At 43.3% G+C, this 14,223-nt stretch overlaps 1 protein-coding gene across 2 annotated transcripts in view; it reads left to right on the top strand.

The window, feature by feature from the left end:
* Positions 1 to 10,795: 10,795 nt before the first annotated feature.
* ARSJ (arylsulfatase family member J) overlaps positions 10,796 to 14,223 on the top strand; it is a 39,112-nt gene continuing 35,684 nt past the window's right edge. For both annotated transcript variants that reach the window (XR_011903433.1, XM_072335523.1), the window contains exon 1: positions 10,796 to 11,265. Coding sequence is in view for 1 of the 2 variants with exons in the window: in XM_072335523.1 (XP_072191624.1) it covers positions 10,898 to 11,265 (368 nt within the window). In the remaining variant the exon portion in view is untranslated. The remainder of the gene's footprint in view (positions 11,266 to 14,223) is intronic.

Here is a 14,223-nt window from a genome sequence, read left to right as displayed (position 1 = left end):
ACAATATTCATTGTACTAAAAGTAAAATGGAAGTAAAAAAAAACTGGAAAGTAAATTAAATTTCCAGTTTCATGCCACCAGACATATCCAAGTTACTGTATCCATGGAAATGGTGCAAGCAACAATGGGATATCGTTTGGTGTATTTAAAATGAGACATTTAAGCATAGAACTAAAGATTTTGTATGTACTGTTAATAACTGTGAGAGGTCTGCTTTAACTAAGAGATTAAACCCACTTAGTACAGTAAATTAAATAAATTTAAATGAATGTCTCCATCAGTGTGGTTAAGTGTCAGTGTGACAAGCGAGAAGCAGGGCAGTGATGTTGGTTGCAAGGCATGCAGTTGAGATAGAGACATCCTAAATTTTCAGCTCTGGGTTTCTGCCGTAACAAACAATCTCATTTTCAAGTCACATTTATACAGTTGCCAAGTCAATCTTAAATCCTTGACAGTCTGTATTGTAAGCAAACACAGGCCTCTTTGCTTTCCAGTAAGCAACTGGCGTGGTTTGCTTACATACAGACCATTATTTTTACAGATGATTTGAGAACCCAAATATTCATTTAAAATATTTAAATGAATTAAATTAATATTTAATTTAAAATAAATGTATTCTGCCAGTAAAATCAAAATCTGTTTTGTAGCAAGTATATATTCATTATTGATGGTTTTGCTTTACCTACTTTAACTCAGTGACACGTTGCTTGGTGAATCACACGATACTTCTTCTGTCCTTTGATTTTTCTGAACCTCAAGTTTTGCTTCTATGCAAAACAGATGTCTATTTTTATTATTAATACTGGATGTCATCTTTGGATTTTGCTTCTGGTCAGTGCTTGTACTAACAAAGCTCTGCAGATGGGAATGCAAACAAAGGGTGAAATGCAGGTAAATACTGTGCTCTTTCCTTAGATGTATCATGCTCTGAAAATACATTTCTGGACACAAATTTCATTGTGAAAGAAGAAGGAAACATGAATTGAGGCCATTCATAGTAAAAATAGATTATATTTGATCTTTTTTTCTTTGAAAAAGCAAAGGAAACAATAAAATAGATTAAAAAGTAAAAATTCAGAAAGCAGGCTAGACTAATCAATCATCCTTAGCCAAAACATCTCCTAGTATCTGTAGGCATGGTGTAACAGAGTGGTTTTGGTTGCACAGTGCTAAGTAAACGATTTTTTTCAGCGATTACATTTGGGAATCTACCTGTAGTTGTCAGTATGCCTACATCTGCTCACACAAAGATGTCTACATGAAATTCCAGCTCTTCTGCAATCTGTGACAACAGCAAGTACACATTGTAAGCTCTAAGGAAATGGAAAATAATTAAGAGATATCTATCTTGAAAAGACTTCTCTAGGGCAACCATTTCTTTTGCTTTTAGAAACGTATACAGTCCTTTAACAATGTGTGCTTTGAATGCTCTGCCCATTACTTTTTCTGCACAGGGTAGGTATTTGCTTCCCTACGTAACATGTAACACCGCAAAACTCATTAGGTAGTATAAAAGTATTACTGTTCAGTCTATGAAAAGATGTGTCCCTGGTGGAAGTAAGCTTAATGATACTGTCAGTAGTACAGAGCTGGCAATGAAGCATCTGCATGGGTAATTCATCCCAAATGGGAGGGCAAGGAGACATGAGGATTTCATTTCAATTACTTCCTATCTGCGGTGAAGGAAATGCTAACTCACCTGGGAGAGCAGCTTGATTTTATTGCAGGACTGTGTCTGTCTGAAGTCCTCTCACAGGAACAGGCCGGTGTATAAATGAATCTTGTGCAATGCAGTTTGCTCAGAAAGAGGGTGAAGGAGTTAATAGTTAATGAGGGCAGATAGGAACTGATCAGTGATGAGGTTGCATGGCAAAATAACAGACCACTTGATGAGCCTTATGTTTGTTTTTATAGCAAAGGAAATCTGTTTGGGTTGGTGTTTTCTGTTTGATTGGCTGGTTGGGGGTTTTTTTGTTTGCTTTTGTGTGTGTGTGGTTTTTTGGGTTCTTCTTGAAATAAGGTTTAATTTTCCCCTTTCCCTCAGTGTTTGATTACTTGTGGGGACGTTTCAAAATGCATGAGTGTAATTGAAAAGACAGCCTGATGGGAGTCATTAAACATGCTTGACAGGAACTGGGGGGCTGTTAGGAAGAGAGAATCTATGGAGAGGGTGTTTGTACGCAAGCATGGGACAGTGCTAGATTTTAACTTAATCTGAGCAGTGGTATACATGGTGTTACCAATGCAGAACACTAGGACGGGTCCTGAGAAAACTCTTAAGTTATGACATTTTCAGATTGGGAACGCAGGGGATGGCAGGATGGTATGTTTTCATAAATGCTGGCAGTCATCCGGGCCCAGCTGACATTCTGTTTAATGTATGGAACTATTGCTAACTTTTGGAATTCCCATGAATTCTCAGAGGAAGTGATAAACCCCTACCTGGGAAATTTAAGCTCATTGTTATTACTTACACTGTAATTGCACCTTGAGGCTCTAATTTGCATAACATGCTCTTATACAGCATTTCATCTGGAACTTATTGCCCTCTGCAGAATCTAAGAGGTCATATCTTATGCTTTTTAATTACTAATGAAACTTAATCGACAACTTTCAATTGTACTAGTGTTGAGAACACTCTGCAGCTTACAGATGTTACCTTTTTTAATGATAATGTTACACTGAATTCCCTAAATATGAACAAGTTTGAGATATAATTTGATGAGTACGTTCTTTTTCTTCATTATGATTTGGTTACTTAGCAACACTTCATTTTCTGCCAAATTAGTTATTTCTTTACTAAAATGATTTGCAGTGTTGTATTAAGGTTTTTGAGTAGAACTCCAGACTTGGATCTAAATCAATTCAAAAGTGGTTAGACATCATTTACTGGTATAGCTGCTGTATTACGTTTGAAATATTAGTGGTTTCAACCTAGATCCAAGTGGAAAATATGCCTACATCAAAAAAGGCACATGCACCATTATTCATAACAAATGATTAAGTAAAGTAAAACACCAACTAACCATAATAGCCACTGTATTGTCAGTATTATGAAACTGGAAGGCAAAATACTTCAGACTGGTGTGAAGCTGTGAGACCTATGCTTATGTGAGTACAAGTCTAAAGTAAAAGAAGAGTTATTGCCTTAAGCTTTTGGAAATGGCATAGTTCACATTCCATCCAGGTATTACTGGTTGGCAGTATATTCTGTTAGCACAAAGTGAATGTAAACATAGGCAACAGCTTATGCTTTTCTCTGCTTAATATTTTTTTCTTTGTAAGATAAAGCATTTTTTAGCCTTATCCTATAATGAAGGAGCTCAACATGAATCCAGCAAACTACTGTGATTTTTTGTTTGTTTTCTTGTTACAGTCTATACAGTAAAAAAATGAGGCCCAGCACAACTCAAATAGTTCCAACTGAGTCTTTAAAATGTAATTTTCAACATTATTTCCATACTGCCAGGACAGAAATACACACAGAAACCAAAACCTAAATGAGTACAGACTTTCAAGCACACATATATTTAATAACAATTTCTCGAGTTCCTTATGCTGTTATACACACCTTTAGGATCACCCAAGACATCTTCACAAAGTCATCCAATACCTTGAGTTGGAAGGGACCCACAGGGATCATCGAAGTTCATCTACACTGTTGTTATCTGTTATTAACTGTTGTTATCAGACCTTGATAGGCCACTAGTTCCAGCTCTGCCATATACTAGAACATAGCCACCTTTGTGAATGACTACCATCTTTGACATATTTCTGACAACTTATTGCATGTTACCGTCCTTGTGGCATTTTGCAGAGACTGCCCTTCTCTTGGTATAAAGCTGCATTCTGCAGTTTCTGTCAGGCAAACAGCAGCCTTCCCATGAAGTGTTTATTTGCAGTTCCCAAATCTCCCCAGTCATACCTGGCTTTTTTGGTTGACTGTGTTTGTAGCATCTACACTTCAGTGACACTGAAATCGTTTTCTAACAGCTTACGTTTCAGTTCACGTACAGTTGTTTAGTTTTCCACTGAACAAGATGTCAGTGCTGGACAGTTTGTCTTGCGCTGGGGCTTTTGTGTGATACAGAGCTATTGTGTTCAATCAGATCTTTATTAGTTCTTTTGGGTGTAATAGGGGATAGTGAGAATGGAGAAGGCATAAGACAAATAAAACTCAAGCAAGCATCTTTTGCTCTACTTTTCCGATATATTGTCTGTAACAGAGTCTAAGAGTTTCCTACTTACAAGTGTATCAGCTTTACTTGAATATTAGAATTCAACTAAGCTATCCTGTTATTCTGCATACTGACTAAACTAAGCAGTATCTGTCAAATATGGTTTCCACTTTTTCCTTCTCTAGCTATGTTAAAAAAAAAAAGACTGAATCCCATTCCAGCCATCATGCACCTCCCCAGGCATCAGCAATACAAGCCACATTGTGTTCCTTTCTTCCATTATCATTCCATTTGTGGATGTCTCTCCTGTAGCTTTTTTTTTTTTTTTTTTTTGACTGGTTTGTAAATTTGAGCTCAGTGTGAAAGAAGAAAAGAATGTCTGAAGTTCTGCTAGCTCTTATGGGCGGTCAGGTACAGGAAAGAAAGTGGGTAGAGCCATTCCCACAGCAGCAGCTGGTGGGACAAGCGATACTTGCACACTGGCATGTCAATCAGCAAGCACATAATTCCAGGCTCACCACAGTAAACTCTGTCTCCTGTCCCATGGGTGTATCAAAGACCGCGTAGATGAAGCTGGAAAAGAAAAGAAGAGTGTTCTAAGAAACAAAAGTCAGAAGGTTATCCTAGCACTGTGCAAACAAAATGATCCAGTTGGTTCAACATGCAGCAGTCAGCCTGATATAAAAGAACAACAGAAGTAAACAGTGCAATAGCGTGTGCTTGAAACATCAGAAATTGCAGTCAACAGAGGTTTATCACAGTTGGGGAAATCTGCAGAGGCTCAGAAGTCAGTATCTTCTTATTGACAGGAGTTTCAACAGTTTCATAGCCTAAACATCTTCCAGGTCCCTTACAGGCCAGCAGCCACTAAAACACTTTGAGGCAGGGCAAAACTATAAATATCAAAGGAGATATAGGTTGTGCTGGAATATTTGTCATTATACGCATATGAAAAGATTAAACCAAAAGAACAGAAGAGTATCTCTAGACTAGAAAGATAGAGAATGAAGATGGTGATAGACAAGTCTTTAATAGATTTTTCTAATCGCCCTCCAGGTGACTACAGGACAATAATTATAGGAAGCACTTATATGTAAACATATTTGTTTTAATTATGTTGTAACTTCCCTTTTAGTCAGGCACAGCTGGTTGAACGATGGAACCTGAAAATTTTATTTGACCTGAAGCTTGTATTTTGGAAAGTAATGAGTCATCCAAATGCTATTTCTAGTATTTAACAACTATTTAAAACATCCTGAACCTTACAAGCACTTCATTACCATTCTTCATTCTGAAGACCATTCACTATTCCAAGTCAGAAGCATCTCTCTCCCTTGAAACTCATGTTAGAAAGGGACAGCTTTTTTGCAGCTGTGCACCCATAACTTTGCAATCAGGTATTTCACACAAGGCCAAAAGCATTACGTAGAGTTATGTTTTGGTACAACTGTAAGCTTTTGACCAAACTGTATTTTCAACTTTACTGTCATCTGGAAAAGAAAGGTAGTTTTATGAATGACAGACGGTTGGTAAAAAACTTGCAGCAGGTTATGCCATTATCCCTCCTAAACTAGAACAGCTTCTTTTTCACATGGATTTCTTTTCCACTGTAAAACTTCAGTTATTCTGAAAAGCCCCGTTGTATTTAAAATTTCTATATTTACGTTGCCTTGTGCCAGTTCTCGTTCAGGCCTTTTTAATTGCTCAGATATCAAGACAAATTTTAAACGTAGCAGGTGAACTTCTATATAAAAAAGACCCTGTGATCTAACAGTTCCACTGCCTGCACAAAATATTTTGTCCTTATCCTTGGCAAAGCAAAATTCAATTTTGCTTTTGCAACCAAGAAGTTCTTGCTGCAAAAGGATGGTGTAAATCCATAACAGCAATAAGGATTGGGCTTCATAAGTAACATGGTAAATCAACATATCTACTGTGCCATGATGCAGCCAAGAAGCACTGTATTCTCTTTAATGTCTTTAAGAACTGTGTGATACTTTTCAGCAGGGATTTTTCCTGGCTACTACTAAAATATCCCCTTTTCCTAAGGAAATACACTAGGCAACATATCATCCGGTTGTGGTTTCCAGAAGCAGTTGTTTCAGTGGAACTGTATGAATTTAAAGAGTTTGGTTCTGTTTCATTTGAGGTAATGAGCCCTACATACCTGGGAAAGAGGAGGGTCCTCCAGGAAGGCAACTACCAGCACTGAAGTTCTGTTGTTTCAGTCATTACAGGAACCGTTAGGAGAAGTATATCTAAGGTCAAGTCCTAAATTTTCAGAGTGACTTTAATGGGATCAATTGAGTCATTTACATCACTGCAGGCAGCTGAGATCAGAACCTGGACCTTTGCCTATGAAATACAGCAGGGAATTGGGGAAAATCTGTGTTAAATATAGAATAAGTTAGCAGCAAAGTTCTGGTTATGTCATCACAAACCAGGGAGTAAGCCATGGGTGGAATCTGATAATTCTCAAGTAGCACATCTGTGAATTAATTACCAGGTTCCACCAATGAAGGCAAAGGGGATGATCTAAGTCCCATGACTCACCAAGTTTTTATTCGTGTTTATAATACGCCGTTTCTAGTGATGAGCGCCTGGCTCAGCACAGCAGTGAGCACTGAAGTCCTGCTTTTCTCCTTTATTCTTAGGCAGGTATGCTGAGGACAGCTGTACAAAAAATAAAAATAAATAATTTTAAAAAAATGTTTATATATATCAAACAATAACAGGGTAAAAGGAAATGCATAGTTACGTTTCCTGCTCTGGCAAATAGAAAGAATATTGGCTGTGCGTGTAGGCTAGTCTGCTTTGCTCTTACTACGTTTGTAGTTAGCAAGCTAAAAATAACAGTTCAGAAAGCTGTTCTTTAAACACAAAGTTTTCTGGCCTCAGGCACAACCAGGAAGAGCAGTGGAATGCACATCTTGAACTGAAAGCTTTCTTGTTACTGACAGCCTTGACTGGAAGGTAAAAAGAAACACAGTCTCCACCTAGGAAGACTCACCCTTCTAAAACTGATGTGTTGAAAATGCAGTTATAGTATATATAGTATATATATATCACAGGATAACGTTACAATCACTTGGGTCTGTTTTTCCCAAGGAGCTCAGCCTGACCCTCTGTTCCCTATGAGCTGCTATGAGGCCTCTGCTTAGCTCCTCTGCTCTGGGCCTCAGCGCTCCTCATACATCTTGCCCTCCAGACCCTTCCCCATCTTTGTAGCCCTTCATAACGGATCTCATTTGAATATAGATTTCTGTTTGTTAATTTCCCCAAAAACGTTCTGTTGCCTTGCTCCCTGTTGTCTGATCCAACCTAGTGCTGCAATTAGGAGCTCTGTAGCACAGAGGGAAAAGAGGGGAGCCATGGCTCACAGCCGTCCCTCTGAGTCACAGTCTCCTGGCCCTGCTGCACAGCCCTCACTCTAATTCTTTGCTGTCTCTGCTAGTGTAAACTCTGCTCTGTGTCATGATTGACTTTGAAGGAATGGTCTCCTTTAATTTCTCAGCTGCATTTAACTTTATAAAGCTGATATCTTCTTGGGCTTATACTTGTGTGTCAAATGTCTGTCTCCAAAAGGTTAGATGACAGCCTGATCTGAAAGGAGGAGAAAAGGGCATGTCTAGCAGCCCCTACCTTGACTGAAGATAACTGCAGATGAGCCTTCAACTAAAGTCATCCCCCCAGCGCATCCTTAATTGACTTAATTTTATGGTCTCAATACTCACAGAGACTACATAACAAGTGCTAAAAATATATCATTTCCTAATGGTATAACAAATTCGATTTTAACTACTGTATATTTGGATTAATGTATTCACTACACTCAAGTTTAAATATCTGTGAAGGTTCTGTATTTTTTCCCTAAGGGAACGCTTCCTCCAGCTCTCACAGCTCTGCTTTTCACTGAGCATCCTGACTGGGCTGCGTAAGCTGTGCTTGCAGCTCCTGAGTGGTACCAATATTTTGTGAAGTGCAGTGTCATAGGTAGCACGTTATCCTCCAAGGGGAAGGAAGAGAAAGGGGGATGTTTTGTCAGTCCTATAGAGAAAGAAGGCCAAGCTCTGGGATGTCTGATGAGGTTGTCCTCAAATATCTTCAGCTGCACTGAGGTGATGACTAACAGGGTTTGGTATGGCTAACAGGCACAGCCATAAGGCACGGCTAGAAAATCAAAGGCTGTGCTCTCCTGCTGTCTGCTCATACCCATGATCTCTAGGGAGATAAGCTCTGATGCATCTGTGTAATGATACATCTTTTTCTCCACCTGCAAGAAGCTGAATTCTAGACTCTTCTATTTGGTTCTCTAGTTCTGCTTGCTGACACTTACCTGCTCGGGAGCGGTCCCCTGATGTTCTAGTGTATATCTGCATCCATGATGCTTCCATCAAGAGGACAGTGTATCTTGTTTGCCACTCAGCAGTAGGTGAGCTGAGGCAAAATTGCATTACAAATCCAGTTTTGGTGTCTTACATGTGGGGATGAAGCAGGAGTAAAAAAACCAAATCTGAATAGAGAATGCTTTTAAAGAGAATGGCATTTCAGTATGTGAAGGTTTCAGAGTTTCTTCAGTGTAAGGTTTGGAGGCCCTTGGTTTGGTTTGGTTTGGTTTGGTTTGGTTTGGTTTGGTTTGGTTTTGACAAGAGCTTGAGTTAACATGCTGTAAAGTTACTCTGATTTCAAAAGAAGGCATTCTACCTTGGGAGTTAAACTTGGTAGGTTCTGCACTACAGATATACATTTTATTGATATCACTTTCCAGTGTGGACAAGCCCTTACGTAGCATATTGACATCACCAAATTCACTTTCGTTTCCGTGTTCTCCCTGCTGCAGTGCTGTCAAGTACAGAGCGATGGTTACTTCTAAATAACTCTTTCTCAGTGAAAATTTAGTGGGGACATTTCCGTTCATGTTAGATTGCACAACGTCAATTTGAATCCACAAAAATTGAGGTTCTGCTGTGACAGCATAATTTTGTTTTTTCTCTCCAGAACAAGAACACCGAGTGCTGTTATGAGCCGAATGACATTTGTGTAGATACCCAGGCAAGCAAAATCCAGACACTTGTGCTGAACAGTGTTGTTCAAGGTAAGTGAAGGACATGTGCCAACATTCAACATCTAATAGAGGAACTGTTAATTCTGTTGTTGTGCTGCCTCTTACGATATGGTAAAGCTGATATTAGATATTTTTTCCATTAGAGAAGCTATTCCAGCTGACTTCATCATGCAGAGCCAAATATTCCAAGGTCCAAAAATATTCCTGTGCTCTGCAGAAAACATGAGGAAACGGTGCTCAGGGCTGTGGGGAGCAGAGTGGCAAGGGCAAACCAAACCTTCAGTGCTAGTCAGCTTGTAAAAATGAGATGGAAACATTAATCGGAGAGGAAAACCAACCAGTGTGGGGTTAGTGGGGCTGAGCCAGGGCTTCTGAAACACAGCAGCTACATGCCTTCATCTAGGTGGCTGGTTAAGAGTTAATGCATTAGAAAAACTAGTTTGAAAAAGTTGGTCCTGACGGGATGACTCATGTTAGACAGGTCAGACCTGCATATTCACTTCATTTTAGTGTAATCACGCATGAATGTAAGTTTCTGCTTGCTTCAGTGTCTTTCAGGACTAGGGGGAAGTTGTATTTTGCAAGTGCAGCACATTCATGCTTCAACCCAAAAGTTTAAGAAATGATAGAACTTTGAGAAGGAGCATTCCTTGCATTCGCCACAGTCTTAACCAGAATTGGAGGGTTTGGGATTGGGGTCTACTTTGCGGCTGAAAACAAATCCGGTACACTCATACCTTCCAGATGTTTGCGGTGATTTCAGAAATGCTTACAACTATCGATAGCTCTGGGAGGGAGAAGCGGGACCCGCCGGCGGCCCGGGCTGCCCTTCGCAGCCAGGCTGGGGACGATGGCAGCAGCGGGAGCCGCGCTGAGCCGCCCCGGGGGCTTCGCACCGCTCGGCTGGTGCCGGCTGGGGGCTGCCCAGCACCGCGGGACCCTTGGGGCGGGGGGCCCGGACAGGAGGTGAGGTGCGGAGAGTCCGGTGGGACTGGAAATGAGAGAGCCACAAGTAGCTGCGGGGAGCTTGGGAGGGACCGGGGCGGGGGCTCGAGGACGGGGTCCCCCTGCCCGCGGCGGGGAGGGGAGAGGCGGGCAGGGGAGGGAGGCAGGGAGGGAGCGGCCCGGCAGCGCCGGAGGGGGCGGGCGGAGGGCGCCTCGCGGCCGGCTGCGCGCGGAGGGGCGCGGGGGAAGCGGCGCGGCCCGGCCCGGCCCGGCCCGGCCCGCTGGCGGCGGCGCTGCGCCGGGGCGCCCCGTCTCGCCCCACCATGGGCACCGGCCCCGGGACGGGCCGGCAGCGGCGCCCCGGCGCGGGGCCGGAGGCGGGCCGAGGGTGCTGTGACCCCCGGCGCGGCCCTGCCCACCCGGCCGGCACCGGCCCCGGCTCCAGCACCGGCACCAGCGCCGGGCAGGGCGGCCCAAGCCGCCTTTCCCGCGGCAGCAGCTGGAGTTGTCGAAGTTGGTGGTGGCCGCGATGAGCGCGGCTCCTCTCCGCTCCCCCGCCCGGCGCGGCCCCTGACGGCTCCTGCCCCCGCCTCGCAGGCTGCTGGGTTTGGTCTCGGGTGGCTTTTTTTTTTTGTGTGTGTGTATGTTTTTCTTTTTTCTTTTTTTTTTTTTTTTGTTATTTTTCTCGCTCTCGCTCCAGCCAAGGTGAATGGCCCGCGGTGGGTGTAGCTGGCCTCAGCGGCTCCGCAAGGGGAAAATGCTGGCGGTGGGGGTGCTGGCCGGCCTCTCGGTGCTCAGCCTCCTCACCTACGGCTACCTGTCCTGGGACAGCCTCGGACGCGGCCCCGGAGAGGCGCCGGCGGCGCTGGGAGAGGAGCGGGGGGTCGGCGCCCTCAGCTCGCAGCCGCACATCGTCTTCATTCTGGCTGACGATCAGGGCTTCAGAGACGTAGGGTACCACGGCTCGGAGATCAGGACGCCCACTCTGGACAAGCTAGCCGCTGAAGGGGTTAAACTGGAGAACTATTATGTTCAGCCTATGTGCACACCATCCAGAAGCCAATTTATCACTGGAAAGTAAGTTTACTGCTTCATTCTTCAACTCTCAGGCTTAAATGCCATTCCTACTGAAAAGAACCCGGGTCTCTTGGGTCGATCCCAGTCAGGTACCCCCTGCCTTACCTTGTAGGCAGAAGGGTGCTTTTCTGATTCACTTAAAAACCTCGAGCAAAGTGGACTTCCTTATATGTGTGAAATAAGCGAGATAAAAGTCGCGTTCTGAGAGCCAATAAGAATTCAGCACTGTGAGCTGCCCTAGCAGAGTGTTGTGATACATGTACATTTACTGCATTGCTAACATATGTGCTAGTTGTCAAGTAATGTTGCTGGTACTGCAAAGTGATCAGCTCAGGATTTGCTGTCCAGTTTTGGCGTGACTTTGAGGAGGGCTGCGTGCGAGGGAGGTGGAGGTGTGAGGTTTCCTCACACACACTGCAGCCTACACATTGGCTTTGGGTCACTCTGAATCTCACCTTAAAGCAAGTTCCCTCTGGGGGTTGCATTGGATATATGGGATGGTTCCACAGTGCCTCATGTGTGGATGAATGCAAGGGCTCAAAACTCTTAGGATCCTCTGGGCTATGGAATCCCTCTTATCATAATGCAGCCACCACTTTGCAAACATTTGGAGACTTTTCTCTGAAGCCCCTGAAATAGGGGTGATGGTGCGGGTGGGTGTTGTGTAACTTGCTGCCTTTGGTAGTTTGTGTGTGTCACTGTGTTCTGTTAAGCAAACAACCCAACCTCAGGGCTTTTTACATGAGAAAGTTACTAAGATTTAAGGAGAGGGGCTGACAGCAACAGGAATTTGAGCTGTAGGAATAGTTCCCAAAGAACTCCAAATGTGGACACATTTACTCTGGAACAAGAATGCCTTGTTTCTGTTTAGCTTAACTCGCTCTGACAGGAACGGGGAACTCTTGAAAGAACAAAAAATGGAACGAGAGGGAAAAAGTTACTTCGTTTATTTTCTCATTTCTTTAAATATAAACAGGAACAAAGTGATGTTAATACTGCTGGTAAAAGAAACACATGTTTAAAGAAAGCAACTGGCCTGGTGTCTTGCATCTCCATATGGTAGAGCTGGAGATAATTCCCGGTCTCGCTCTGTTTCCAGACTTGCTGGATAAGTGAGATTTGCACGGAGGACAGACACGATATCTAGAGCAAGGCTTCCCATGGTTTATCCTCTGCCCCTCCATATGTGGACAACCCTAGAGTTGTTTTGAAACACCTACTTGCTTGTTCACAAGAACGCAGTTGCGCTGCAGCAACTGAAGTAGCATCTAACATGGGAAATTAGTACCTGGAAAGCTTATAATGCATCCTGGTTGTCTTTAAAGCCATGCAGCAGTTGGAAGTGAGGACCAGCGCCAGCAGCATGTAGCCAGCCAGCTTTCTGAGGACCGTGGTTTGGGAACCGGTGCTTTACAGAGGGAATGTTATGCTGCAAAATGACTCAGTCAGCGGTCAAAGGAATGGGAGAACTGGGTTCTTGGGGAGCCAGGTACTGTGTTGGCTCTTGGAGGCTGCAAAGGTTGTCGTTATGCTAAGTAGAATAAAAATAAAGGAAGGAGTAGCAATACCTCACTTTAATTATGTTGATCCTCCATTGCAGAGCGTTTACTGTGTAAATACGTGGTAACAGTCAGTAGGCATGTTCTAAGGAACCCACTTTGTTCATCAGCTTGTCAAGCGGAAATAATTCTGACAATCTGCCTGCTTTGGTTTTGGAACCCTCTATAGGAAAAAATACATTTGCTTATACTTCATCTTTGTTTTCTCAGTCTGCTGTTCTGAAACCCATAGAACATTTTTTTTTTGATGTTTTTCTACTTTGGGAATAAAAGCAGCAGAGAGAAAAGATTGCACGACTGAGAAATAAGGGAGGAAATGGTGACAGATTAATAGGTTTGGGTAAACTATTAACAAGGCAGATCCATAGGGATGCAGCCTCTTATGGCTCAAGATAAATGCTGGTGATAACTACTCTGAATGCAGAGGTACCTTAATTAAAATGCCAGGACTCAGAAGCATTTAATCCAGGAGAAGTTCTGTTATTTCTTGAATTCCAGAATGTGTTAATTCAAGGCTGTTTGTTCACTGAAGGCCCACCTGGATGCTCCGTGCCTCCCAATGCACACAGTGTGCGTAGCGCATTCCAAACGCTACCTGATTGATCTGTGAAAAACAGAGGGACTTGTGTAAACCAGAGTCATTAGGGAGCCCTGGCTCAGGTTGCCAAGTGGAAGTTAGACTTCAGGCAAAGAGACTTGGAATGCTCCAAATTCTTTGTAGGTCTCCAGGCAGTCCCTCTAAGGCTTACACTAGTAAAGAGACCCTTTTTTGGTAGCTCTCCTATGCTAGTGAATGACTGTGGGGGAGAAGGTTAAAGAAGTAAGGTTAATACTTTCTCGTTTCTTTTTTCATGCTGCCCACAGTACTGCAGCTGGTAAGGCTGTCGTTTTCACCATTGCCTCTGTTTAAGTTCTCATGTCCAGCGCTTGACTCTTTGGCCTCCTTTAAATTCTTGCTCTCTACCACTGTTACCTGTCAAATTCCCATAGGCTAAAAGTGAGGCTGGGTTCCACAGCTTTTATTTCATGCTGTATTTAAAGGCACAGGGAGGGGGCTGCAGCTGAGCTGAGTGTTGGGAGTAGGGAAGAAATGTGTGAGCCAGTGGGCTGGCTGCCACGTGTGATGTGCTGTCCCGGCAGGCTGTGCTGGGGCCACAACAGGGAGGGGAGTGAGGCGACTCTTGGGAAGCAGTGCAGCCCTTGCTCTGCAGCTGCACAAGTGACCTGGCTGAGAGTTTGCTCCTCCTTGAGCTATCCTGGGATTGCCATAGTTCCTGCCTGGGCTCCTGCAGCTGGCTTGAGAATTTGACAGCAAGTGCTCTCTGAAGACTTCCTGCTATTGCTGTGCACTGGTTTCAGCAGGGCAGTGGGCTGCATATGCTCAAGAAGTATTGAACAG

The sequence above is a fragment of the Excalfactoria chinensis genome, chromosome 4 (genome assembly GCF_039878825.1).
Source record: "Excalfactoria chinensis isolate bCotChi1 chromosome 4, bCotChi1.hap2, whole genome shotgun sequence".
Lineage (NCBI taxonomy): Eukaryota > Metazoa > Chordata > Aves > Galliformes > Phasianidae > Excalfactoria > Excalfactoria chinensis.
The sequence above is the reverse complement of the archived record's forward strand: the minus strand, read 5'-3'. Positions and strand labels throughout refer to the sequence as shown.